The sequence below is a fragment of the Penicillium hispanicum genome (assembly GCF_028827665.1).
Source record: "Penicillium hispanicum strain IBT 35686 chromosome Unknown utg000004l_segment0_segment0, whole genome shotgun sequence".
Lineage (NCBI taxonomy): Eukaryota > Fungi > Ascomycota > Eurotiomycetes > Eurotiales > Aspergillaceae > Penicillium > Penicillium hispanicum.
The window spans coordinates 3,737,260-3,761,870 of record NW_026623196.1 but is presented as its reverse complement, the minus strand read 5'-3'; the positions used below and the strand labels follow the sequence as shown (position 1 = coordinate 3,761,870).

General features: G+C 52.8%; 9 protein-coding genes across 9 annotated transcripts; 2 read left to right on the top strand and 7 right to left on the bottom strand.

The window, feature by feature from the left end:
• Positions 1-467: 467 nt before the first annotated feature.
• Positions 468-3,464, top strand: N7459_005170 (RNA-binding protein; the record flags this gene model as incomplete). The annotated part of the gene is made up of 6 exons (XM_056944354.1): positions 468-511; positions 582-857; positions 1,932-1,972; positions 2,042-2,205; positions 2,272-3,268; positions 3,331-3,464. The coding sequence occupies 6 exons, from the start codon at positions 468-470 to the stop codon at positions 3,462-3,464; spliced, it is 1,656 nt and encodes a 551-aa protein (XP_056801237.1).
• Positions 3,465-4,265: 801 nt separating this feature from the next.
• Positions 4,266-6,486, bottom strand: N7459_005169 (transient receptor potential ion channel family protein; the record flags this gene model as incomplete). The annotated part of the gene is made up of 3 exons (XM_056944353.1): positions 4,266-4,573; positions 4,637-6,118; positions 6,189-6,486. 3 exons carry the CDS (start codon positions 6,484-6,486, stop codon positions 4,266-4,268), a joined length of 2,088 nt encoding a protein of 695 aa, XP_056801236.1.
• Positions 6,487-8,456: 1,970 nt separating this feature from the next.
• N7459_005168 (telomere length and silencing 1 family protein) lies at positions 8,457-9,594 on the bottom strand (the record flags this gene model as incomplete). The annotated part of the gene is made up of 3 exons (XM_056944352.1): positions 8,457-8,698; positions 8,755-9,137; positions 9,194-9,594. 3 exons carry the CDS (start codon positions 9,592-9,594, stop codon positions 8,457-8,459), a joined length of 1,026 nt encoding a protein of 341 aa, XP_056801235.1.
• Positions 9,595-9,856: 262 nt separating this feature from the next.
• Positions 9,857-11,458, top strand: N7459_005167 (actin family protein; the record flags this gene model as incomplete). Its single annotated transcript, XM_056944351.1, has 3 exons — positions 9,857-9,899; positions 10,013-10,508; positions 10,582-11,458. 3 exons carry the CDS (start codon positions 9,857-9,859, stop codon positions 11,456-11,458), a joined length of 1,416 nt encoding a protein of 471 aa, XP_056801234.1.
• Positions 11,459-12,209: 751 nt separating this feature from the next.
• N7459_005166 (uncharacterized protein) lies at positions 12,210-14,331 on the bottom strand (the record flags this gene model as incomplete). Its single annotated transcript, XM_056944350.1, has 3 exons — positions 12,210-13,148; positions 13,364-13,949; positions 14,018-14,331. The coding sequence occupies 3 exons, from the start codon at positions 14,329-14,331 to the stop codon at positions 12,210-12,212; spliced, it is 1,839 nt and encodes a 612-aa protein (XP_056801233.1).
• A 1,169-nt stretch (positions 14,332-15,500) lies between these two features.
• N7459_005165 (transcription factor domain-containing protein) lies at positions 15,501-17,604 on the bottom strand (the record flags this gene model as incomplete). Its single annotated transcript, XM_056944349.1, has 3 exons — positions 15,501-16,219; positions 16,284-17,463; positions 17,518-17,604. The coding sequence occupies 3 exons, from the start codon at positions 17,602-17,604 to the stop codon at positions 15,501-15,503; spliced, it is 1,986 nt and encodes a 661-aa protein (XP_056801232.1).
• A 352-nt stretch (positions 17,605-17,956) lies between these two features.
• On the bottom strand, positions 17,957-19,210 carry N7459_005164 (uracil-DNA glycosylase; the record flags this gene model as incomplete). The annotated part of the gene is made up of 3 exons (XM_056944348.1): positions 17,957-18,232; positions 18,329-18,788; positions 18,843-19,210. The coding sequence occupies 3 exons, from the start codon at positions 19,208-19,210 to the stop codon at positions 17,957-17,959; spliced, it is 1,104 nt and encodes a 367-aa protein (XP_056801231.1).
• A 401-nt stretch (positions 19,211-19,611) lies between these two features.
• Positions 19,612-21,365, bottom strand: pdiA (protein disulfide isomerase PDI1; the record flags this gene model as incomplete). Its single annotated transcript, XM_056944347.1, has 4 exons — positions 19,612-19,975; positions 20,036-20,475; positions 20,544-20,922; positions 20,989-21,365. The coding sequence occupies 4 exons, from the start codon at positions 21,363-21,365 to the stop codon at positions 19,612-19,614; spliced, it is 1,560 nt and encodes a 519-aa protein (XP_056801230.1).
• A 1,034-nt stretch (positions 21,366-22,399) lies between these two features.
• Positions 22,400-24,248, bottom strand: atg22-1 (putative autophagy protein Atg22; the record flags this gene model as incomplete). Its single annotated transcript, XM_056944346.1, has 2 exons — positions 22,400-24,039; positions 24,095-24,248. 2 exons carry the CDS (start codon positions 24,246-24,248, stop codon positions 22,400-22,402), a joined length of 1,794 nt encoding a protein of 597 aa, XP_056801229.1.
• Positions 24,249-24,611: the final 363 nt, after the last annotated feature.

Sequence of the window (24,611 nt, the reverse complement as noted above, 5' to 3'; positions counted from 1 at the left end):
TCAGTATGGGATTAATGGGTCGTATGGGACTGCGTGGTCTATCGAATGATGAATGCGGGGTGACCCAACAACGGTGGTGTGGTTTCCTCCAACGGAGCCATGTAGCAAACAGGTATTAGAAGTGCATTGCAAGTCTTGCAATATCAATACCCTCAAGTTAGCGCAGGGTCTGGGAAACGAATCTGCACCAGCAGTGGAATCGGGCAGATCAGACGATCTTCGAGAACAGAAAGGTGCGCGCGAGCTGCAGGGGAGCGTCCCCTCTGGGCTGTGCGTATGTAAGCCACGTCCTCCTCCGCTTTCCTCCCTTCGGTTCTTCAACCTCGTCTCCGCGACATCCACGGCCTCTGGATTCATTTCATATCGCTGGACTGGTTTTATTTCATTTCCATCAACTTCTTGTGTTCCATCTTTGCCTCCGACTTTTCCCATTGTTCTTTCGCTTCTGACCTCAAGCTCTCGGCGTCATGGCTGAACCGGAGGAACTGGAGGAAGATCTCTTCGCCGATCTGTATGCGCCTTACTCACCCACTCAGGCCATCCCAAGCATTATCTGGCTAACAACCCTTGTCCTTTGCTAGGTACGATGCTGATGAATCGACGAACCGCACAACCTCCGCCGTAGAGGCCCCAAAGCCCGCGGAACCAGTTCCTTCTGCAGTCCCTGCACAGCCTGCCAGTGAGACATATGCGCAGAGCTACGAAGCCCCTTCTACCGGATCGTATCCTATACAGGCTGCTCCTCAACCCGACTATGGCGCCGGCTACCAGAACGGCTCCCATGCTGCCTCGGCGACCCCCGCAGCACCAGCTCCCGTAGACAACGAACAACAAGGAACAGGAATCAAGGAAGATGGGTAAGTGCAACATCCCCCCCTCTGTACTGTATTTGACTACGACCTTTCCAATTGTTGGTGCCTGTCTGGCTATCCCTACCTGGTGTCTGGGTGGTGTCAGTTGCTATTCACGGCGCAAATGCGGCGTCTGGAAGTTGGGAGAAAGCTGTCGCCTAGTTGTGAGAACATCTCTGCAAGAGAGGAGGAGATGCACCCGGTCATTGGCAAATGAGTACGTCTCAATTGTGGGAGAAATCAAGAGGCTTCGATTTACACCAAGTGAACGCGCGAAAACCTTGATTGCAACATCATCGATATCTAGCAAGACTTTCTTTGCTCTCGCCATGTCCTCCATCACGATTCACCGGCAGCTACTCATGTTGGACCTGAAGGTCAGACGAAATCAGACGCAAGACGCTAGGGAGCTCTTGACGGGCACATCGGCTGTGAACGAGTCTGGCATGAACCCAGTCTCTTCCACAGGCCTTCGTTGCGAGCGACTATATATAGTACAGCGGATACTATATAGCTTCTTGTCGGTATACGTTGATAGAGCAGAGCAAGAAGTAGCAACGCTGTCAGATGGAGGGTTTTCAAGCCAGCTCTACCTAGCTTGGGATCTCCGTTAGACAGGCAAAGGTTACCCTCGGGTCGGGGACACAGAGAGACAGTGAAAATTCACTTATTCGCCTCAAATTCTCACACTGCACTTCCTCGCTCGCTTCTGGACGTGAAAAGGAGAAGAAACACCAGAAAGAGCCCGGTGCAGACTCCGGTTTCACTCTCTCGGGCCCAGGCTCATGTAAACCAAAGTGGGCTTGGTGCTGGAGAGCCGACTCAACCATCAGCCATGCATCTCTGCGGTCACTCTATGCCACCGACCTCAGCCAGTCATCCCCATTCTTGGGTTACGGACAGTTCAGCATTTAGCTGTATTCGTGAATAGCAGCTTAGCACCACCAGCTCCATAGCCAGAGCACACACATTCTATCTACCCTTGTTCTCATTCATTGGTGTTTGCTTTTGTGATGCGGTCTCTCGTCACAGTCGTATTGGGGTTCATGTACCTTGGTCAATGCTAACGCATATGGTTAGGAAAATGTTCATCGGTGGTTTGAACTGGGAGACTACGGATCGTATGTACCTTGCTCACGGAACAAAGTCGATAGTTGGGTTCCTCTCATCTAACGGCTTATTTTATGCAGAATCTCTTCGCGACTACTTCTCACAATTCGGTGAGGTCCAGGAATGCACTGTAATGCGGGACAGCGCCACAGGGCGTTCTCGTGGCTTCGGCTTCCTCACTTTCCGGGACCCCAGGACTGTGAACACGGTCATGGTGAAGGAGCATTACTTGGATGGCAAAATCGTAAGACCCCGGCGGGAAACTGCTTCAGGTCAAGCTATATGGGTCACAGGCTGACAATGTCCGAAGATCGACCCTAAGCGGGCAATTCCGCGTGACGAGCAAGAGAAAACTAGCAAAATTTTCGTTGGTGGTGTCAGCCAGGAGGCCACTGAGCAGGACTTCAAGCAGTTCTTTATGCAATTTGGCCGTGTCGTCGATGCAACCCTCATGATGGATAAAGATACCGGCCGGCCCCGTGGATTCGGCTTTGTGACTTTCGACAGCGAGGCTTCCGTGGAGAATTCTCTCTCTCGACCTCTCGAGATCCTGGGCAAGCCTATTGAAGTAAAGAAGGCCCAGCCGCGGGGTAATCTGCGCGATGAGGACCGAGGCCGCCGCGGCGGCGCCCGGGATGGCTACCAAAGCATGGGCCACGGTGATGGAGCTCAGCAGCAGGGTGCGCAGCAGGGAATGGCCGGCGGTATGACTCCCCAGATGATGGCGCAGTATTGGCAACGGATGCAGCAATACTTCGCCATGATGCAGCAACAGATGGCGATGGCAGGCCAAGGTCAGGCAATGGGCGGCATGGGCATGGCGGCCATGAACCCAGCCATGATGCAGCAAATGCAGCAGATGCAACAGATGCAGCAAATGAAGAACATGGCCGGCAATCAGCAACCCGGCGGCATGAGCCCCAACCCGCAAAGCCCCGGCGCCCAGCAAGGCATGCAGAACATGATGAACCCGGCCATGATGCAGCAGATGCCGAACCAGGGCCAAGCAGGTGCTCCTGCTGGCACCGGCGGCAACGGCAGCGGAGGCGCCAGTCCTGGCCCCAATGCCGCCATGGGTGCTGCCAACTACAACCGTCAGGCTGGGCCCGGCTACAATGCCCAGGAGCAGATCGCTTTCGAGCAGCAAAAGTACGAGCAGCAGCAGCGCCGCCACATGGACACCCGCGCTTTCTCTCCCTACCAGCAGGGCGGCCCGACTTCGTGGGAGGGCATGTATGATGAGGTGCCTCAACCTAACATCCCCACTGGGCCCCAGAGCATGACTCGTGGTGGCAGCATGGGACGTGGTATGTGACCCCCATGACTTGCCATCTGTCTTGATCTTCTGCTAACTGCCCTATTGACTCAGGTTCGACCCCGCAACCACAGAGCGCTGCTCCCGCCAACGCCCCGACAGGCCCCCGGAACGCCGGCAAGCCCGGCGCCAACTACCGTGGCGGTGGCCGGGGTGGACACCGCGGCTTCCACCCCTATTCCCGTTAAATAAGGTGCTTCCATGGTGGTTCATGTGTTCTTTTCTTCTGTCCACGTGGGACATAACTCCCGCTAGAACCAAGTTTGTGATCGTTGAATTCATACTTTTTTTTGTGGTCCCTCTTTCTCTTTCCCCATCATGAATGGGCTAGTCTCATGGGGTGCGGCTTTCTGGTTTCTTTTTTTTTTTCTTTCTGCTTGTGTTCCCAGAAAAATCATCCACCGTGGACAAGGAATGACATGGTGGTTGGCTCAATACTGTTGAGTCTTACGAGTATCCAAATGGAATTCATTTGACCTCCTGATTCAATTGTAAGGTCCTCTTCTAGGTGGCTCGATCGAAGAGTGGGATAGATATAAGGCTGATCTTCAACAATAGAATCCTTTTGACTCTTGAAGGTTCCTATGGCACGCGGGCTTGGCTGGGTTGAGAGGCTCTGGTCAACAAGCAGTCCGACGTCTACAATCCAGGAGATACGGGCTTTTGAGAAATGGTTTGTAGCCTAGGGTCTATCATGTACAAGAAACCAACGCACATTTTTTCACCAGAGCTCAACAGATAATAAACAAGAAAAGGTACGCTGAAGATGAGAAAGAAAGACAAGGTGCAATATTGAAAAAGAAAGTAGAGGTTGGTATGTAGAGAGAGAAAGGGGTGTTATGACACAAAGAATCCTGACAAGGGAACCGTCCACCATTGATAAAACACGCTAAACAAAATCGCAACAGAGATTCCGGGTAATAAGAACGTCCTTTCAGGTACGCTTGAAGAGAACGGATGAAAAGAAGCATCGTGAAATCTTGACACAGCTAGTATGCAAAGCCGTAGCCAGCCGTGGTCGGGTGGCGACCCTCTAGCGATGGGCTCCGGCGGGCGTTGTGTCGAGATTCTTGGCTCGAACTGCGGCCATGTGCCACGCCATAGTCGGCGTACACTAACCGCTCCTTGCTGCCGGTCGAATCTGGCCGTGAGCCTGGGTGGTCACGGTATGACTCGTAGGGACCGGTGAAGTTAAACTTGCTCATTTCGGTGACGTCCTTTCGCGGTGGGTTATCGATTAGGAGGGACTCTCGGGCGTCCAAGGGGGTGAGGTCGTCGAGGTCGCGGTTTGCTTTTTCTATGGACGGAAAATCGTTAGCATGCATTACCAAATAGCGAGCCTCGTAGGGGCTACACTTACCGGCTTCTCTTCTCTTCTTAGCATGAGGGTTCTCACGGAAGAACACAATCAAGGCATTGACAGCAATGAGGATTGCAAGAACAGCGGTCAGGGTTGACTGGACAACAATAAGAACGATACCGGTCACGGTCTTGGTAGTCTGGGAGAGACCAAGTTCTTCGACAAAGACCAGAACGCAGACAACAGACAAGACGCGCACGATTTGAATGGTGATGTTGATTCCCATGGATGATTTCCTGGCATAAGGGCGGTTCCACAGCAGCAGGAGCAACATGAGGGCTTCCACGACCAATTGGCCGACAGTCTGAGTGTAACCATGGCCCTGGGCTCCGGCAATGATACAACCTTTGGCTAAGGCGTAGACGATAATTGGCACAAAAAGCCACCAGAAGTCCTTCTTGTAGTTATCATAGAACAGGCTGTACTTGCGCCAGGTGTCCTTGTTGTCATAGAGACCTGTGGTGTCTCCCTCCAGCTTCTTGTACTTGCGGGCCATGTAGATGATACGCCATGCGAAAAACACAAGGACAGCCGTGAAGAGAGCCAGAGTCACTGCAGCCAGCAACTTGGCGGCCCAAGAGTCACCATTCTTGAGCTGATACACGCAGTAGAGAACCCAGATGCTGTAAAGAACCAAAATCAAGTTGGTGATTGTTCTGGCCATGATGCCCCAGTAGTCCTTGCGGAAGTTGACCAGCCTCTTGGGGAATTTGCCATACAAGGCCCAAGTTTCCAAGATAACCTTGAAAAGCAGGATGCCGACGACGATAGCTGCGACAACGATGGCAAAGATCAAGAGGACATTCATAAAAATATTGGCCGAGGGAACCATGAGCTCCTCTGCAAGGTTTTTCAAGCCCGAAACGGAGGTCAGGTCGGTGCTTGAGCTATTGGAATCCGAGCGAGGGAGAATTGTCACGGCGCGGCCCACGAGGTCCAAGCTCCGCTTTGAGGAGGACGAAGTGTCAGACACGCTAGTTAGGTAGGCATAGCTGTTGTCGGTCAGATTGCCGCCCGTGGCCTGTCGGAAATTGTCGATGGATGTCTGTAGACCATTCCATGATACCAAGCCCGTACTCCAGGCGAAATTCTTGGTGAAGCTCTGATAGACCGCGGGATAACTGACGCTCATCATGCCATTGGTGGCCATAGAGTGAAACCAGCCCATCACGTCACCAAAGCCGGGGCTAGAAGATGTGGAGCCCGGGTGTCCAGCGGCGCCCAAGGCAGACAGTCCGCTCAATGCAAGCGCGGCTCCGGCAATGCCAGCTGAGACCCAAGCTACAGCCTTGACATCGGCGGTGTGGCCGTTGGACAGGTGGGACTCCACACACGCGATATTCTCGTCACTGTCCTTGGACTTGAGGACCATCTTAACTTGCCCATCCAGATCGGGAATACTGAAGGCAATCGAAGGGATCTGGCTTGCGTATGATGCGGGGACGGCCATTTTCCCCTGAGCCCCGAAGTGGCCCGAGGGGACTGGGATATGAGTCAGTAACATTCCACGACCAGTGGTGGGAAAGGCTGGAATAGAAACAAGATCACTTACCAGGGCAAAGCTTGTCCACATGAATCTCCGTGCCGCACGGGTCGAAGGTCTTCGTATAGACTTGCTCTCCATAGGCGGTTACCGTGAGAGTTGCAGTGACCTTCTGTTCCTTCGAGTTGGTACCAGCCACATCGAAGACGAGTTCTTTGCTTGAGCGAGAATACGAGACGTCCAGATTTTGCACTTGAATGGCGGAATTCGTCATGCACAAGTTGAAACCATCGGTGCTAAGAGTGTCGGTGGCAAGCGCCTGGGGCACCACGGCCAAGCCCAACAGGGCCAAGATGGTCTTCCGCATGGCTTGAACCGAACAATCCCCTTTTTGTTTTCTTTCTGATGGAGATCACTAGTCGATATCGATTGACCGAAGAATGTTCACGGGCGATATGGTGAGATTAGAAGGGCGTATAGAGCGAATAGTGAGGAGAAAAGAAACGCGCGGGAAAAAAAAGGCAGGATCAACCTGCTGCAGAAAGGGGACAACAAGTCGCCAGAGGTCACAAAGAGTGTGTTAGGTAAAAGAGTGTGACTGGAGAAGGTCTCGAACAGGTTCAAAAGAGAGAGTTCCACACGCGAAGATTGGAAAGCGAGTAGAAGAGACCCCTCTCAGCAATGGTTTGGGGGAAGAAGAAGGAAGAGACAGAAAGAGGAGAGGGAAGCGAGTCTCGACCGGGAGGAGAGGGCGAGTTGCCCCTGACGGGGCTGATTGGCCCTTACTCGTTTCAGAGTCTAGACTGCCCCCGATCTTACCATCCGATTCGCCCTACGGGTTGCAAGCTAAGAGACCTAGTCAATCCCATCGTCCTCCAGGATTGCCCTATATTTAATATTTGAACTGCTGACTTCGCGCCGAGTCATCTCTTCGCCATGGTAAACCGCCCCCAATCCCCATCTCCCATTTTTCACCACCAAAAAGTAAGTAGTGGAACCCTGTTGCGGCCCGGTCGCACCAACCCATGGTTGGCCTCTCACGTCGCCACGATTACGGTCCTCTCGCGACCGTAGTAACCATACTCCGGATCCAGGCACTGATTTTGGTTAGCTGCCAGAGCGCCACGAAATCCAGCCACACAAAACCGAGGTCCCATTTGGGGCCTCGGCGGCCCCAAAACTTCGCAGACGCAAGGTACAAGGTGCGACATCCACCGGCCTCCGTACAACTCCGCTCCAGGTTCCCTCTGAAACCTGGACAACCGTGGTTTGCACAGTGGCACATTCCAGACACGCAATGCAATTGTGCGGCGGAAAAGACTGGCCCTCTGATGTGGCACGACACGTCGATCACCCTCGATTCACACCGTTCTAGACGCTCTGGTGGATCGATGATCGTTGGTCTTGGCCGCGGCGAGACCCTGTACGCATTGATCGCACAGTTGATCGTTTTCCTTGGCCATTTTCATCTGTATGGCACTTGCGGGTTCTGCGTACGTATTTCCAGATAGGATTTCTGTTGACCAGGTAGGTACTAACGTATAATAATTTCGTGAGCCGGGTATAATCTCCGAGGAAACACTAGTATCCTTACTAACCGCCTAGCATGGCGTCGAAAAAAAGGAAAAAAAAGGAAGGCTGCCTCAATCTGAGACAGCCAAGCGCCGGTGGGCTATGGCAGGCCGTGGCGCCTCCCGTACGCCTTGTCAAGTTAATTATATCTCGTATCTCACGATAGGTGGAGGCCTTGATTTTTCTCCAGATTGACGTCGTCCTGGAAGCGTACTTCAGTACGACACTGCTACTGGACGACTTCCTGCGAATGTATAAGCGCTTGTCATTCCAGCTTGAAGTCCTGCCCGTACACAGAGGAATGTGGCGCAGGTGATATCACTACGATGCAGATCTCATCCCAAAAATAAATACATTCTATCCCAGGTTCTATGTAACTTGTACACAGCTGCCAGCGAGTGGGACCAATGCAGAGGTCATTTTCCTCACGGGCCAAGCGGCCCTATCACATTGTGCCAGAATATTACAAGGAACCCGAGCCAGACTCATGGGAACACCGGTGGGAACGCGGGCTGTATAGGCGAACGCCTTACGAACACCGTTGGAACACTGCTCGGCCACAAGAAACAGAACCGTCGCCACAGAATGATTATGACTGATGGGTGAAAGGTCACTCGGCACATATCACATCTCTTAAACATTATTCATAGACTCCTAGGTTGGACGTATCCATTGCCAAACGTCCGTAGAAAGTACTTATACAGTTCACCTCTCCGACATAGACTCACTTTATGATATGGGACAGAGAATACCAGGTTCCTCGGATCACTTCTGCCCGGCCTTGCCCTGCATCTCCCGCATCGCAGCCCTGGCGCTGCGACTGCCACCCAGTTTGGGTCCCTTGGGCACCTCGGCCTTGGGGTCTGTTTTCGTGGTGCGAGGACGCCCGATCCGCCGACGAGTCTGGAGCGCATCTAAGAAGTCCCGGCGGAACTGCTCCGCGATGCGGTCGTCTGCAGCTTGATCACCGACCTCAGGGTCATCATCAGGTTCGTCGTAAACATCCACTGATAAGAAACGCAAAGGTTAGCATCGTCAGGTGTTTCAGGACCGATCAACTTACGTTTGCTTTCACGCAAGACCTCCTCTACCAGTCGATCCCGTTCGATGTCTGCGCTGGTACGTCGCTTGCGGTTGCGCCACTGTTTGCCATCGGGGCCAAAACGATCTGCTTCTTGCATGCCAGGTGCTCCCGGAGCTGGTGAAACCTCGTCACCCACAAGCCGTCGAGTGGCAGCTTCTGTGCGCGCAATATTCTGCATAGTCGTCTCTTGGCCGAGATCGATTTCATGTAATTTGCCTAGCGACGCAGGCATGCGTTCCTGGAGTCCATGTATTGGCTGTTCGCCAGAGGTTTGGGGTAAGGCTGGCCGAGACCCTTCTTGGCTCTCTGGAAGTGGGCTGCGCCGGTGACGCTTAGCCATCTCGGAATCTATATATGCCATCCTTATCTTGTTAGTCCACATTGAACCAACAGTCTGTCAGTCGAGGAGAGTCCGTACATGTGCTTGTCCACATCCACTGTTTGGCCAGTATATACCGTAAATCGGTCACGCATGGCCTGCACCTTCTCTTTCTCCGTATCCACAGCTGGCCCCAGCGCTGTCTGCCGGTTCTCATCTCTGCCTGGTCGCGAAGTGGCGGAGAATCCAATGCCGCCTTTGCGGATAGCATGTGGTCGACGTAGGCGAGCAACGCCGGTAGCTAATGCATTTTCCTCCTTTTCTCCGTCTGGATTGAGCTGGGATTCAGGGGCGAGTCGAGCTTGTCCACTGCTCTCGGCGGCTGCTTCGCTAGATGCGCCATTCTCGTCGGTGTTGTCATCGGGGCGTCGTCGCACAAACTTGCGTCGCTTCGCAGAACGAAATAAGGATTCGGGGGCGATATCGACTTCGGTGTCCATGATATGTTAGTGGGAAAGGAGGAGACGGGGGCTAGGGAGAGAAATAAATTGGGAAAAGTGAAGTTGAAGGTGAGGTCATCTGGTCTGCCAAGCGGATCCAATCAGTCTCCGCCAAAGCTGTTCCCGCACCAAAAAGACCGCCTTCTCCCTATCCTCCCTTGTCCTCCGCGCATGGTCTCGGCTTGCATTGGCGACACCCCGGCGGATTGAACAGTCTCTTTCGCCCCTGCTTTGGTTCCATACCCCCCTCTGCGCTTTCGCCATGAACCCTTCCAATCCACCCCAAGCTGCCGAGTACGGTGGAGGTACGTGCTTTGCGCGATGCGCCGCCCTTCGTCCCCCTCACAGCCCCAATTCTTTCCTGAGAAGCCATCCTGCTCTACGTGAAGGTCACTGATTTGCTTGCGGTCGCGCCTAGATGAGGTCTCTGCCATTGTCCTTGATCCGGGCTATTCCACTACTCGCGCTGGCTTCGCTGGTGAAGACGCTCCCAAGTCGTTAATCCCAACATACTACGGTAAATACAATGCCGACGGCCAAGAAAAGTTGATCTTCGGCGACGACATTTTCGTCACCGCGCGCCCTGGTCTCTCCATTCACAATCCGATCGGCAAGGATGGCATTGTCGAGGACTGGGATATGGCAGAGAAGGTGTGGGAGTATTCCATTACCTCGCGACTTACTGGCGCAAAGCCTGGCAATCCGCTTCAAAACGGATTGAACGACATTTCTAATGATGAGCTTCCAACGGAAATGGAGGTGGAGTCCGACGAGAAGCCTCTGGCCGACAGCCCATTGCTGATGACCGAGCCCGGATGGAACCCTGCCAAGGCACGCGAAAAGAGTATTGAGATTGCGATGGAGAAATGGGGCACACCAGCCTTCTTTCTGGCACGAAATGGCGTGCTGTCGGCGTACGTATCATGAACAATGATCCTTGCGGCTGTTCATATCATCCTAACAGTTCTAACATGTTTTATTTCTCAGTTTTGCCTCCGGCAAAGCCTCCGCCCTCGTCGTTGACATTGGCGCCTCGAATATCTCTATTACCCCCGTTCATGATGGCATGATCCTCAAGCGAGGCGTGCAGCACTCCCCGCTGGGCGGAGATTACATTTCGTCGCAGATTCGCGCCCTGTTCAAGAAGAACTCACCGCAACCGATCACTGTTACGCCGCACTACCTGATCAGCTCAAAAACCGCCGTTGAGGCTGGCCAATCCCCGCAAGCAAAGTACAAGACCTTTGCCGCTGACAAGGCCCCAGACGCGTCGTACCGCGCCCTTCTCGAGGAGCGGACGCTGTCGGAATTCAAGGAGTGTGTGGTGCAAGTCTGGCCCGGGCCGAACAAGCTCGGTGCCACCGGTCCCAACGGCGTCGCGAACGAGGAGGTTGCCCGGACTTCCCCGGGCCGACCGTTCGAGTTCCCCGATGGCTACAACCAGATCTTCGGCGTTGATCGCTTCCGTGTCGTGGAGTCTCTGTTTGATGCAAAGGCTGCCATCCCCGACCCGGATTCGCCTTTCCCTGCCCCAACGGCTGCCCAGACCCTCCCAGAGCTTATCAAGGCGTCCCTGCAAGGTGTGGATGTGGACATCCGCCCCCACCTACTGTCAAACGTCGTCGTGACCGGTGCATCCAGTCTGCTCTACGGTTTCACCGACCGTCTCAGCAACGAATTGATGCAGCAGTTCCCCGGGCCACGCGTGCGCATCTCCGCCCCCGGTAACACCGCCGAGCGCCGCTTCGGCTCCTGGATCGGAGGTAGTATCCTGGCCAGTCTGGGTACTTTCCACCAGATGTGGATCTCGAAGAAGGAGTACGAGGAGCACGGCGCGAACATCGTCGAGAAGCGGTGCAAATAATCTGCGGTGTTTGACTGTACCTTAAGTGGATGTGTTTCTTGGACATGGGCTCATGTGTTATGAAGTGGTCCATGCTTTTTTTTGGCACTGGTCATTTAAATTCAAGGCGTTTACTGCTTAGGCGCTTGCTGGGGCTTGAGTTATGCGGATTAGGCTCGGCCCCAAGGGTCTGAAAAAATGAATGCTAGATTTTTTTTTTCTTACTCGATTGATTTGGTTGTACAAGTAATTCGAATTGTGACTCTTCTGGGTTTCATTTGTCTGTAGGTCTGAAGGAAAATGTATTGCGTAGAGCGCCATGGGTATTGTATATAGCTTGCAGCTTGCGCCGGTATAAAAAGAATAGATGCTGGTAATGATGGACGATGGTGGGGTATATTTGAACGGAGCTGGCCGTGGGAACTGTCGTTTTGCTTCGTTGAAGCTGCGTGGGACGAGCCGTCAGACTGGGCTCTGTTTCCACGATTCGTGGTGAGGTCCGGTATAATAAGATCTTCCTCAATCATTGCTTGCGGCGTCTACCGCAACCCCGTGGAAATCAAGAATCATACTCGGGGAAAGGGGGAATGTGCCTCTTCCTAGCCTGACTGCCACCCGGTGCTGTCATAAGGCTAGCGTCTGATAGACGCTGCTGTTGGTCATAAATGTCACGACGTGCGCCTTGCAACTCAGGACATCTCGCCGCAGAGCAGAAATAGTGTCCAAAACCGAACAGTCGATATAGATGATCTGCCAAACCTTTTGGTACTCGTCAACCTTGAGCACACTCGACTGTTCGAGGTTTGTGTAATGTTACCATCGACCGAATGGTTGTGGGCGTGGGAGGTGGGACAGCTGGCAGTGCAGTGATAGTTGAACTGGTATCATCGTTCACATCAGGGGTTTTGCGTACACCCTCCTGGGCAACTCTCGTGTCTTCATCCAGGTTCATTTGAACAGACAGAACATGGATCCGCGGGGACGCTTCAGGTCTCTGCTTGAATGAGTATGTATTCAGGTACTCTGGTGTATCCTGTACCCACGACATCTGCTTCTCCAAGTCTGCCCCTGAACCAGCCAACCCGCTTTCTTTCTCGGGGCGGGCTCGTGACTTGTCTGAAGGCTTTGCTCGGAAGATACTGCAAGGCCAGTCCTTTCTTGTCCTCGCTCTATTCCGCCCAAAGCTGGGCTTGTTAGCCATGTTGTCCCAGGCCTCAACTACACGGTCAGTTTTTAGGAAGTGAGAGATCTGGCTCTTCATTCTTTCACGGCAGTCGGACTGTTGCTGCGAAGCCTGCGGTGGTTCCGGTTGTAGAGGCTCTGGTTGTTGAGGCTCCGATTGCTGAGGCTGTATCGGCGGTTTCATCATTGACTGCTGGGTCCGAGGGCGGCCATTTGCCCATAGTGTCCTCAATTGTTCCATCGAGACACTGCGAGATTTCAGAACCCGTGCGGGTGCCGAGGCCGGTCGGTTCTGTGAGATATTCACTTTTTCACTGGCAGCTCGCTTATGAAGGAAAGGCTTGGAGAGTTTTCTGCTCAATTTGCCGGGTGTTCGGGACGGAATTGAAGCCCCGGCATTAGCTTCAGTCGCTAGCGCATCGCATGACTTGGATCGATCTATGGGCTTGGGCATGATGCTCCCGCTCCTGGGAGCCGTCTTAGCGCTGGAATCGGCATTGTCTTTGTTGGCGGTTGGAACATGGTCGGCCTTTCGGGGGTCTGATCGAGGGCTCTTCATGTTCAAGATGGGATCGCGCGGGAGTGGTTTGTCTGATATAGCACGAGTACGCGAAATAGGCGATGTTTTCGAAAATAGTCTGCGTCCAACGGATCTCCGAGGGGTACCTCGAGTTGTTTTGACAATGACGCGCTATAGAAGTTAGATCGGGAGGTAGAATATACTAAATTCTGGACAGGACTTACCACGTCCTTCCTGCTCGCCACGCCGACCCGCTGCTGCATCTCAGTGACTGCAAAGGTCAGTTGGCTAAGCGCTTTTTGCAGGGCAGCTCCTCGCCGACGAAGTTTCGACACAGCCGAGAGCCAGCCCTCAATATTTTCCATCATCGCCCGATAGAATGCACTTAGGCTATCAGACTCAAAGCAATTATGCTCATCGAGTTGATGGAGGTAGTGCCAGAGGGCACTCATCGCCTCTTTGCACTTTCGGAGGTCTTTGACTGCGTCCGTAATGGCGAGCGTGAAACGGAAAATGGCGTGTTCAATCTGGTCGTTGTAGGATACTAAAGACAGCCGGAAATTGCGATCCTCTAGCATTTGATCGAACACTTCCAGGTTTCCGAGGGGTAGGTTGAGGTATTGAATCCTGGTGCGCACATCTAGGTGAATGATCAAGAAGTCCTCCGTCGTCCTCTGCAGGAAGCCATCCACCTCGTCGACATGACTTTGGAGAATCTTCATGACCTGCGGTTCGGATTTAGACAGTCGATTAGCCAGGAGGTGAACTCCGAATACCATCTGAGAGACCAGCTTCCAGAATGGATGGTATCTACGTCTCAAGTCAGTTCAACGCCAGACACGCAGGCAAAAAGCGCAAAAAAGGAATCGTGCGCTCACCGTTCGGTAGCCCTCTGGCGCCACCTCCGGCCGCACAGGCGTTCGTATTCATCGTTTTCCAATAAATCCCGACGACGAGTCTGAGGATCTATGTCGACTACCCATTCACTCGTAGATACTTCGTTCGTTTCCAGGATGGATTCTTCGAAGGGACCCTGAAGCTGTGGGATTGGGTGCGCCGGGTATGGAATGGGGATCTTCTCCTCCGCTGTAAATGATTCCGTCTGTTCTGGTTTCAGATCTTGCTGCTTTTCCTCGAGGTTGGGAGTTGCACCTGCAGCCGGCGCATTGTGCAGGTCTTCCGATGCCGCCATGGATCCAGCGCCTCACAAATCCCAGCGACGAACCAAAATTCCCCTCCTCGTAAATGATTATCGAGAGATGCACCCTCGAGCTTTCCGTATATATGTGGAAATAAATCAACCAAGTCCCGGATTACTTCCCCCGCGACCAAGCAAAATCAACGGATCCAGGCCACGGTAAATTGGTTCAGCGCGCAAGCGTGACATGCCAATCCAAGCTGATGCCAGCATCCATCGGGAGCGGTTGGGTATAAAATCAATCACGATCGCGACCAACTGAAATGGCTGCGATCATAGTGCGGAGGACTCGAGGATTCATGGGCTGGAACGAAACACACAAGGCTGGCGTATGAATCAAACTGCAAGGTCGATGAGACTCGATCAAGGCTGTCTCGGCTACAGCTAGGCAAGTTAGAGGGGAGCGGAGGGCCTTTGGGGGCAGGAAAAAGAGGACACACGTCAATAATACTACTGGAGTAAGCGAGCCCGTTGTTTCTTCCTAACGGCAAGGATCACGGTGGCTTGCGGCGGAGATGAGGCGGGTTTTCGACCAGTGAGACCTGCAGCCTGGGGATCTCGAAGATTGGGGACGTGGGAAATGAGCAGACGCAAAACGCCTGGGTACGCCGGGGCCGCCCTTCTCTCATATGATCCAGCATCGACGTGAGAGACTAAGCCGGAGGATATTACCATTCGTAGGTTTTTTTTTTGGCCCGATGTATTCCTTTGTTGAAGACGTCTCCTCCGTGGTGGAGCCAGGGGGGGCCATTAGTTGACACCAGCGACCCATGGACAAATCCCGCCCCGGGAAGTTACGAGGTGACCGTGCAACTCGAACAAAGCAACGATCAGGCCCTGTACGCCCAACGCAGCGTAACGCGTGGGATGCCTTCCACGAGCCCGCGGCTGAACTGTTGCTCGATCCTCGCTCGGGTTTCAGATATGACGATCGCCACTTTTCCCCACAACCACGCCCAAACTGGACTGAGATCCGGGTTCCAGCCAGCGCGAACGGGCTAGGCCAACCTGAACGGGATAATCTGGACAATGACGATCGGCGCCCCGATCCACCATCCGATTGTGGAAGGTAGGAAGATAGTGTAGCGGTGTTTGATACCCGTGTATATACTCCGGATGCCCCTTTATCATCCATAAACCCTGGACATGGGCGTTCTTATAAACTACTTCCAGCCCTGACTGCTGCCGAGGTCCTCCTCCGCAAAAATGGGATCCCAGAAGTTCGTCGGCAGGGAGAGATCGAGGAAATCTCCGAATAGAGTGTCGATGTCGGAAACCCCGTGCATCGCGCTCTCTAGGTCATTCATAGATGAAAGCGGGCTGCCAACGGCCATCTCGGGTATAGGGGCCATAAGTGACATGTCCGAGTCGCTGTTAGTGTCAGTGTCCTGGGTAGGAACAGTTTGATGAGGCTGGTGATTTGTGTGTGGAACCTCACGGGGCTCAGGGCCGGTGGAAGCTATACTAGTGCTGGGCTGTACGGATGACCCTTCGGGCGCAGGCGGTCGCTGATGTTCGGAATCAATCTGCTGCAACGCTTTGTGTCCCAGGCGAGCCATTGCTTCAGCAGAATACCAGTGTGGACTGAGGTCATCCAACAGGGAGCAGCATGTCTCCAAACTAGCCCTCGCCCGATCAAAGTGCGTGATCAACTTGCTGGACCGGAGCTGTCGGTATGAAACACCCATCGATAAGGCAATGGCATATGGAACGATGGGAAGAGGTGGTAGTGTACCCACGCATTCCGACGCGACGATTGAGTGGATTCGAACAGCCGCGAGGCCCTGTCGAATAGACGAGAGCTTGGTGCCGTCAGAAGTCTCGGTCGGTTTATACCGTGATGATAGTATAGCGACGGAATGATAGTAGAGTTCTAGAACCCCTATACGCCGTCAGTTAGATGGACGTCATTCTGCCTGAAATAAAGGAAACAGCAGCAAACAGACCTAACGTAGAGAAGTCCAAATCCCCATGAACGTCCTCGCCCACAATGTCTTCAAAGGCAGGAAACCCTTCTTCCCAGCCGCTAGTAGCTTCCACCGAGGGGCGATAGTAGGATATGACGGTAGCTAACAGATCTGAGATAGCAAGCCACACCCTGAATGCCCCTGGAGATTCCTCGGCACGCACATTGGGCTTCTCAATCCCGATATCACGATCTGCTAAGATCACCGGGCGGCCCCCGATGCTTGCATGCATTTTGTCCAACGTCCACAAGCCCCAGAACAATCTAGCTAGGGGATGTGCAGGGGTTCGGTCTGGTCGGTCGAGATGCAAACCTACCGTTTGAGCCTGGTGGATGGCCTGGCAGAGATGTAGAGACGCTGCCTCAGCTCCTTCGTAGCCTTCACAGTGCAGTGACATCAAGGCCAGAGCACGGATGCGGTTTAGGCGATCTGATTCTAATTCAGCATCCATGGCGACGACAAGGCCCTTGTAAATGTCGGAACAGAATTGACGTGCTGTTACCAGCGGGCCACCCTCAACCAAGCGCAGATGAATACTGGCGGTGGGGTCTTTGGCCGCAACCAGACATATGGATCTTTCAAGAAAAACAGATGCTGAACCCTCTCCTTGAGCTCTGCAGAATGAGTCTTTGTCTAGAAGGGGAATAATGTGATTGACTTTGGCGAAATAGATAGCTGCAAGTGGCTTCCGCGTCGTTGTAGGAAGCCGGCTACACGCTTGCATTGCAGATGTATATCGTTGTTGCAGTAAGGATAAAACTCTATGGCAATCAAGCATCGACGAAGACGACTCTGTTGATAAATTGTTTATGCCAGTAGTATGGCGCTGGCTTGACCCCACACGGTCCTGCTTGGATGGAGAGCTGATCCAAAGTCCAACGCGATCACGAAGAGGACTACTGGTGGGCTCATTCAGCTTTTCTCGAATTAAAGCTTCTGGATTGAGATCTCCGACAAAGCGCTCCGTATTAGAGAATGACTGTAGGGCTGGATCAGCCGATGTAGTTCTCGTCTGATGAACGGAGCCATGAGAGGAAGGAAGCTGGCGATCCATCTCGCCACTATTTGACCTGGTCGGGACAGAGCCTCTAGCTTTGCGCGAAGGTTGATGTTGAACATTTATCGGATCCCGGTTAGGGGCAAGATGCTGGCACCGTTTCTATGGATATTTTCAGCCTTGGGATCTCGTGCAATTCTGGTGGCATCCACACACCTTTCGTCGCTGACAGGTTGGGCAGGCCCTCAAGGCTCGAGTCCTACCTCGGGACTGAGGAGTATCGGCAAGCCAGGTAAGCTCCATTGGATAGAGTGGTGATGCTGCAGTTTCACATAGTACTGTGACCTTGTGGGGGAAACGGAGGAAGCTCGTCGTAGTTTATCGATAAGTCGCGCGGGTGGAGAAGCTACGCACCGCCCCGACATTCGACGACATGACTCGGATTCGGAACTTTCCTACTTTACATGATGCTCAATATTCTTCGGAAATGAAATACTTCTGATGACGGCATTTGGCAGAAATAATTAGTTGGAGTTCGAAACCAGAACACCAGACACCTCGTCTAACAAAAAAAACACTAAACCGGAGTGGCAAAATGCTAGACAGTGAGACAAAGATTCGTTTGAAAGTACAGCCATCCCATAGTTCAAGTAGCCTAGGCTAACGTCTCCTTTTCCACAGCAACCAAGGCTTCAAGAGCATCCGCATCGTCAAATTCATCAACCGCAGGGGTGTCTTTAGCTTTCACATCCTCCTCATCCGGACCCTGTGACTCAACGACTTTCGGGGTCACAGGAGATAAGTTCTCCTTATCTGAGGCAGGACCAGGGGTTGTTTTTGCTGTAGGTACCAGACTCCAATCAATAATTCCGTCATCGCCATAGCGCGAGGCCAGCCAATCGTTGCATTTCTTGAAATGGCCATTTTCAAACTATTTCGGCTTCGATTAGCATTTGTACGGATACAAGCAAGGGATCAAAATCATTCGACCAAATCGATCGCAGAGTAAACACAGCGAATCACTTACAAATCCATGGTGGGCGCTCAATGGACTAGGATGCACTGATTGCAACACACAATGCTTCTGCTTGTTAATCTTGGCCACTCGCGTTCCAGCAGGTCTGCCCCATGCAAGAAAAACCACTCCGTGAGTTCGAACCCGAGCGACAAGATCAATAGCCTTCTGTGTAAAGCGCTCCCAACCTTTGTTGGAGTGACTGTTGGCCTGATGCGCCCGCACAGTCAGGCAGGTATTGAGCATCAGAACACCTCTCTCTGCCCATGGCGTGAGCAGTCCTGCATTGTTGGGAGGTATCTTGAAGCTTGGGTAGTTCTTTTGGATTCCTTTGTAGATATTGACCAACGACGGCGGGGCTCGGGTCGGAGGACGCACGGAGAACGCTAAGCCATGGGCTTGGTTGTCGTTGTGATACGGATCTTGGCCAACGATGACGACTTTCACTTTGTGTAGGGGGGTATGCCGGGACCTTCATACTTATCAGCAACGAAAAGCCAGGATCGTTATGTGACTAGATACTTACCAGGAATACACATCCTCCTCTGGAGGAAAAATTTTTGCCTTGCTTTCCTTCTCCTTCTTCAGAAAGCGCTTCAGGTTAAGAAACTCAGTGGTGATGATCTCATCTTTCAGGTGAGCCAGCCAGCTGTCATCCAAGGTGTTAATCTCTAATTGCAGCAGCTCCTTTTGTTCTGGGGTGAGTGATGCCACCCATTTTTCTTTGTTGAAAGAGCTAGGGCGAGGAGGCGACTCGGTGGCTCCATGAGTACTCAGGGGCTTCGGCTTGGGTGCTCCAAAGAAAGAAGTAATGCTTCCGCCTTTGGGCTTCTTGTTCTCCGCCCCAGCAGCCGAGAGATGGTCCGCGTTCCGTTTGAGGGCAGGGCTGACCATGGTCAAGAGCGGTGGAATTCGGCGAGGCAGACAAGTGATCAATAGCATGTACGAAAGAAGGGACGAATGGCTTCAAAGATAAGAAAGACTCCGGACTTTTCTCCAGGATTTACCCCGTCGATGTGGCTTTGGAGGCTATCGAGATCGACGCGTCTCGCGCGGCGCGTCGTGGATAAGATCAGCTGACTAAATGGGTCGACAACCGTCCACTGAACCGCTGAGCCGAACGCCACTCACAATTTAAATCGAAGCAGAGTACGGATAGGCTCTCTTGAGTACACCCTATTCAGGAATCATATATTTTACACATATCGAAATTCCCAATGAAACGTGGTCACTCAAATCTTATTAAATTGATAATACATGACACTAGAGCGAAAAGACAAGCCCTAGATGGCAGTTTACAGCTCATCGTGGGTGTCCTTGTCGGAAGGAGCTGGGGTCTCGGCGGCCTTGTCAGAGGCTGACGCGGATGAAGTCACATCGCCGCCCTCTTCGGCCTTCTTGGCATCCTCAGCCAAGCCATCCACCTCGTACTTGCCGTTCTCCTTGATGAAGGTAACCAGGTCCTCAACGGTGCGAGAACCATTGTACTCGACCGGCTCGTCCTTCTTGCCGGCAGGGTAGAGCTTGATAGTTGGGAATCCAGTGATCGCGTCCGGAACATCGTTGGCAGTGGCATCAATCTTGGCCACAACAACTTTCTCCTTGAACTCGGCAACATCGGCGTACAGAGCAGCAAGCTCCTCATACTTAGGAGCAAGACTAGAGGGAAGGTGACATTAGTATGATAGTATAACCCAACGGAATGGGGAAAAAACTTACGCCTTGCAATGACCGCACCATGGAGCGTAGAACTCGAGCAGGACGTCCTTGTCGTTGTCGATGACAAGCTCCTGGTAGCTACGGCCCACGACGACAGTAACAGAACCCTCCTGGGTCTCGGGAACTGGCTCGGACTTGATGCTGGGATCAACCTTGCCATCAAGGACATCCTTAATGAATTTGCCAATTTCCTTAGCATCAATCTCCTTGGACTGGTCATAGGGGTACTTGGCATTCTTGGCAGTCTCCTGGATGGCAAAAGCAGGGAACTTCTCGGGTTCCAGGTTCAGGTTGCCGGCGTGGGCACCGAAGAGCGTGGCATCGAGGGTGACGATGTTGATGTCGCCACGGTGCTTCTCAGCAATGGGGCGGAAGTCCTCAGCGAACTTCTCACGCTCCTCCTTGGTCTCGGCAAAGATGTAAGCCAGAGGGATGCCAGCCTGGAAGTGAAAAAGGATGTCAGTTTTCGACCAAGACTTCAAAGGCTGGATAGTTTGAATCAACATACCGCCATGTACTTAGAGTAGGTCTCAGGGCCAAGCTCGCCAACTAGGGGGGTGCTGGCTGTCTTGATCCACTTGAGGATGGCTTCCTCCTCAAGCTTACCATCATAGACAGCCTTCTTCTCATCGAAGTCCTTGTAGAGAACGATAGAGGGCTGCTTGACACCCTCAGCCTTGGCGAGAGCGGCATCGTTAGAGGCGGCGAAGAGGTAGTTGTCACGTTGCGACTCGGCGAACGCGGTAAAGCTCTTGTTGGCGGTCTTGTCGTCGGAGGCCACGTAGGCAATGATGACGATCTTGTCCAGTGTCTTGAATTCCTCCAGGTTCTCCTCGTTCACGGTCGAAACGGCGGGCATGGACTGCTTTGTCATATATGAAACAATCCTAGAGGAATAAATCTGATTAGCAAGCAAGCACGAAGATGAGTTGTGGTGAATTAAAGTGACATACGAGTCGGCTTGACGGGCACCACCATATGGCTTGGGCGAGTCGACACCGCGGAAGACCTTCAGAGTCGGGTAGCCATCCACCTGATAGTTAAGGCAAAGCTCCTCCTCTGCGGTACAGTCCACCTTGACCAAGGGAATGTTCTTGGCCTTCAGTTCTGTGGCGGCTTCTTCATACTTCGGCGCCAGGGCCTTGCAGTGGCCGCACCACGGCGCGTAGAACTCGGCCAGAACCAGGTCGTGCTCCTTGACGAAATCGTTGAAGGTGTCTTTGGTCAGAGAGATGACATCGGAATCCGCAGCATCGGCGGCGGGCTCGGCAGCAGAGACTACCGCAGTAGCCCCCAGAAGGCTTAGAACCAGAGGAGCAAACGACCGCATGATGATCGACAAAGCAAACGAGCCGTGTTCCAAATCACCTAGGTTTGTTAGCGATGATAATGGTAGAAGAAAAGGAGCGGGTTGGTCGTACCCAGACGGCGTAGAGTATAGGAAGGAAATGGGACCTCGTGTTTGAGGGCGGAGGATTGTATTTATCCAGGATGGGGCTAAAGTTGAGGACAGTTTGTTCTTTGTGGCGGCGCGAGTGGAGCTCAACCAAGGCGCTATGCAGGGTGCGCAAGGGGAACACCACCCTGGGTACCCGCCCTGTGCCGGTACCTGCCTAGGGCCTACTTGGTACTAAACCATAACCATGAAGAATTCTCTCGATCGACTACTTTAGCGGGAAAGGCCCCGCCGTATCAGAAGCTCGGCTGTACTCCGTACGCTGTACTGCCTACAGTCTAGTACATTTAGTGGCCGAACTATAGATTTAATTGCTTCTGACCACGCTATCCTCAAGTGATGAGTTACACCGTCCCACAGGGTATTATTTTAGCACCACCGTGGCCTCAGGCGCTTGGCATAATGGCGTGTGGCAATGATAATTGGGCCAGTGGCATTATGATCAATAAGCAAAATTTGGCCACTCAGGCTATATTTGACTGGTTTCTTGATTGAAATGCAGGTGTTGATGGATATGGTATATTCGGACTGAATATGTGCATTTGCTGATCGCTGCAAAATCGCAACAGGTACTCGTGGTAGATATACATTTCTAGAGGTTTGCTGACCCGCTTAATTTCCTAGATCTACAGCATGGATGTACATATATACCTGTAGGTATACATCTATGGTTCCAGGTACAAACTGAGGTCACCTACACAAACCATGTCCAAGGTTGTTCTTACCTCGACCCATGAAATGTATAGAAATATCTCCTGCTCTTCAATTCGAAGAAAGGGCCCCATCCCCGGTACTTATTGCCTACATCATTATAGAGGCAATACGAGACTAGACGGCGATCGAGCATAGAATAAGCAAAGACAAACAAGAAAAACCCCAGTCAGGGCCTAGCTTCCAGATTGCGGACCTCATATGCGCACTTGATCTTGCGGGACTTGGGCAGAGATGGCTCCATACCCAGGCGCTTTCGAAACGCCATCTAGCTCGGCTCCGAGCTCAAGCGCATCTCGCTTGCCGCGGTCCACATCCACAAGCAACATGAGGGGCAATGGGAGGAAAATGAGAATGGCCAGAAAGACAAATGCTGGACGAATCTGACCATATCGATCGGTGATGGCACCGACAATGACGGGTCCAAAAACACTCGATCCTTTGTCGGTGATCGCAAATAGAGCATAGAACGCCGCCTCGTATCCGGGTGGGATCAGTTCAGCGTAGAAACTTCGGCAATAAGAAGAAAGCCCGCCCATTACAATCCCGTAGACCGCTCCAAGCGGATACATCTCCCACGGCTGTTGTAGACCAATTCCCAATCGCTGCACTGATGGGACCAACCCGAGGATTCCGTAGATCGGAATCAGTTCGAACAAGACAATGCAGACAATGATAGTCTGCGACGCCCGGAGATGAAGCAGACTCGACACATAGCTCCAACAAAAGGCCCCAAAGACACCAGCAATCATGACGATGACGTTGATCAAACCTAGTGCTGCAGGCTTCATATGCAACTCCGTTTTCGCAAACAGCACGGCAGTCCCACTAACGGTGGCAATCCCGTCACTCAGAAGGAACCAGGCAGCGAGAAATAGTAGAATGTCCTTGAGGCGCCGTGCACGCATGGCTGTTTTACCGAGAGACATCCAGGCATAAACCATGTACGCCATCCAAGAATGAAGCGGCTGGCCGTCTGCCAGCAAAGGCGGACCAGGCCGGGCACGCAGCCACAGTGTTGCCGGGAAAGTAAATATGAACCACCAGAGTCCAATCAAAAACATAACAAGACGCAGCGAAAATGTTGTCTGGTGTGTGGCCACTACCACCACAATAGAAATGATTTGCAAGGTGACAGCGCCGATATAACCTATGCCAATTCCAAATGACGATATCTTTGTTGAAAGACTGAGCTCTAGGGAGGTGATACTGGCGGTGGAAACCTTCCTGTCACTCGCACTGGGCCCAAGCAACGGCGTAGAGTCGCTGGGGGTCCCTGGAACACTATTTCCAGATGCATACGCAGCACCCTCTCCCGGGATACTCACATCATTGTGGAAGGAACAAGTGCCTTGGCCCTTTTTCGCGAGTACCAAAGGATGGTGGCGGACAAGCACAGGCAAGTAAGCATTCAACAAGACAAATGACGCACCGAAGCAGGTATTCGCAATGACAGCGAGCAGACCTCCAAGGAGATAGACCCGAGGGACGACGGCAAGGAAGAGCATGGTTGAAATGGAGCCGATAAAGGCAAATGTGACCAGGAGCGTCTTGCGATAATTGCCATGATCGGCGGCACCGGACATGGAGATAATTAGGACAGCTTGCACGAGGACACTCAAGGCGAATGTATACAGAGCAAAGCTCGCAGTGTTGATCTCCACGCCGAGGAAGAAGATGACACACTGGCCGGCATCTGATGCCTGCACATCATATCCAGGTTTGTTGCCAACCTGTTTTGAAGGATTCCAAGTTGCGCTGCATGGAGTTGTCTTATCTGACAGAAGGAGCCCTTGATCCCGCGCCATTTGTTCCAGGGTTATTGGAAGGAACGAACCTAGTAGCTGTGTTAAAATGTACAGCATTCTGTAGGTACAGCGCGTAGAACATACCCATAGCACAGACAGTGAACACCTCAGCAGCCCAGCCATAGCAATACCAGCCGGCAATCTCCCGCTTGCTAGTAGGCCGAGGATCCTCCCCAGGATAGTGGGGGAGGCGACCGTCGGCCCCATCCTCCTCTTCTAATCGACTCATCGTGGACATCAACGACTCTCGATCTGTAGGGTGGCGGGAGATGGTGAGGTCATGCTTGTCATGCTAGGTAGAGGTGCTAAGGTTGTCCGTGGTTGTCACAATCATTACCAATATTACCAGCAGGGGTGGGCCTCCTGGTAACTGAACTGTCACCTCACTACTACTCCCTGGGCTTCCTGCTATGCAGGGATGCCGGCCCCTTACAATACCAGTAATTAAGGCTGCAAGGCCCCAAGGCTCCAAGGCGGTGCGTGCGCATCGCGCTTCCACTCTTGGGCAACGCTATCCTGGCATCCTTTTGCATCCTCCTCGCCCCTCCCTCTTCACACTGTGTCGACTTTGTCCCTTCATTCAACTTTCTCCAACGATCCT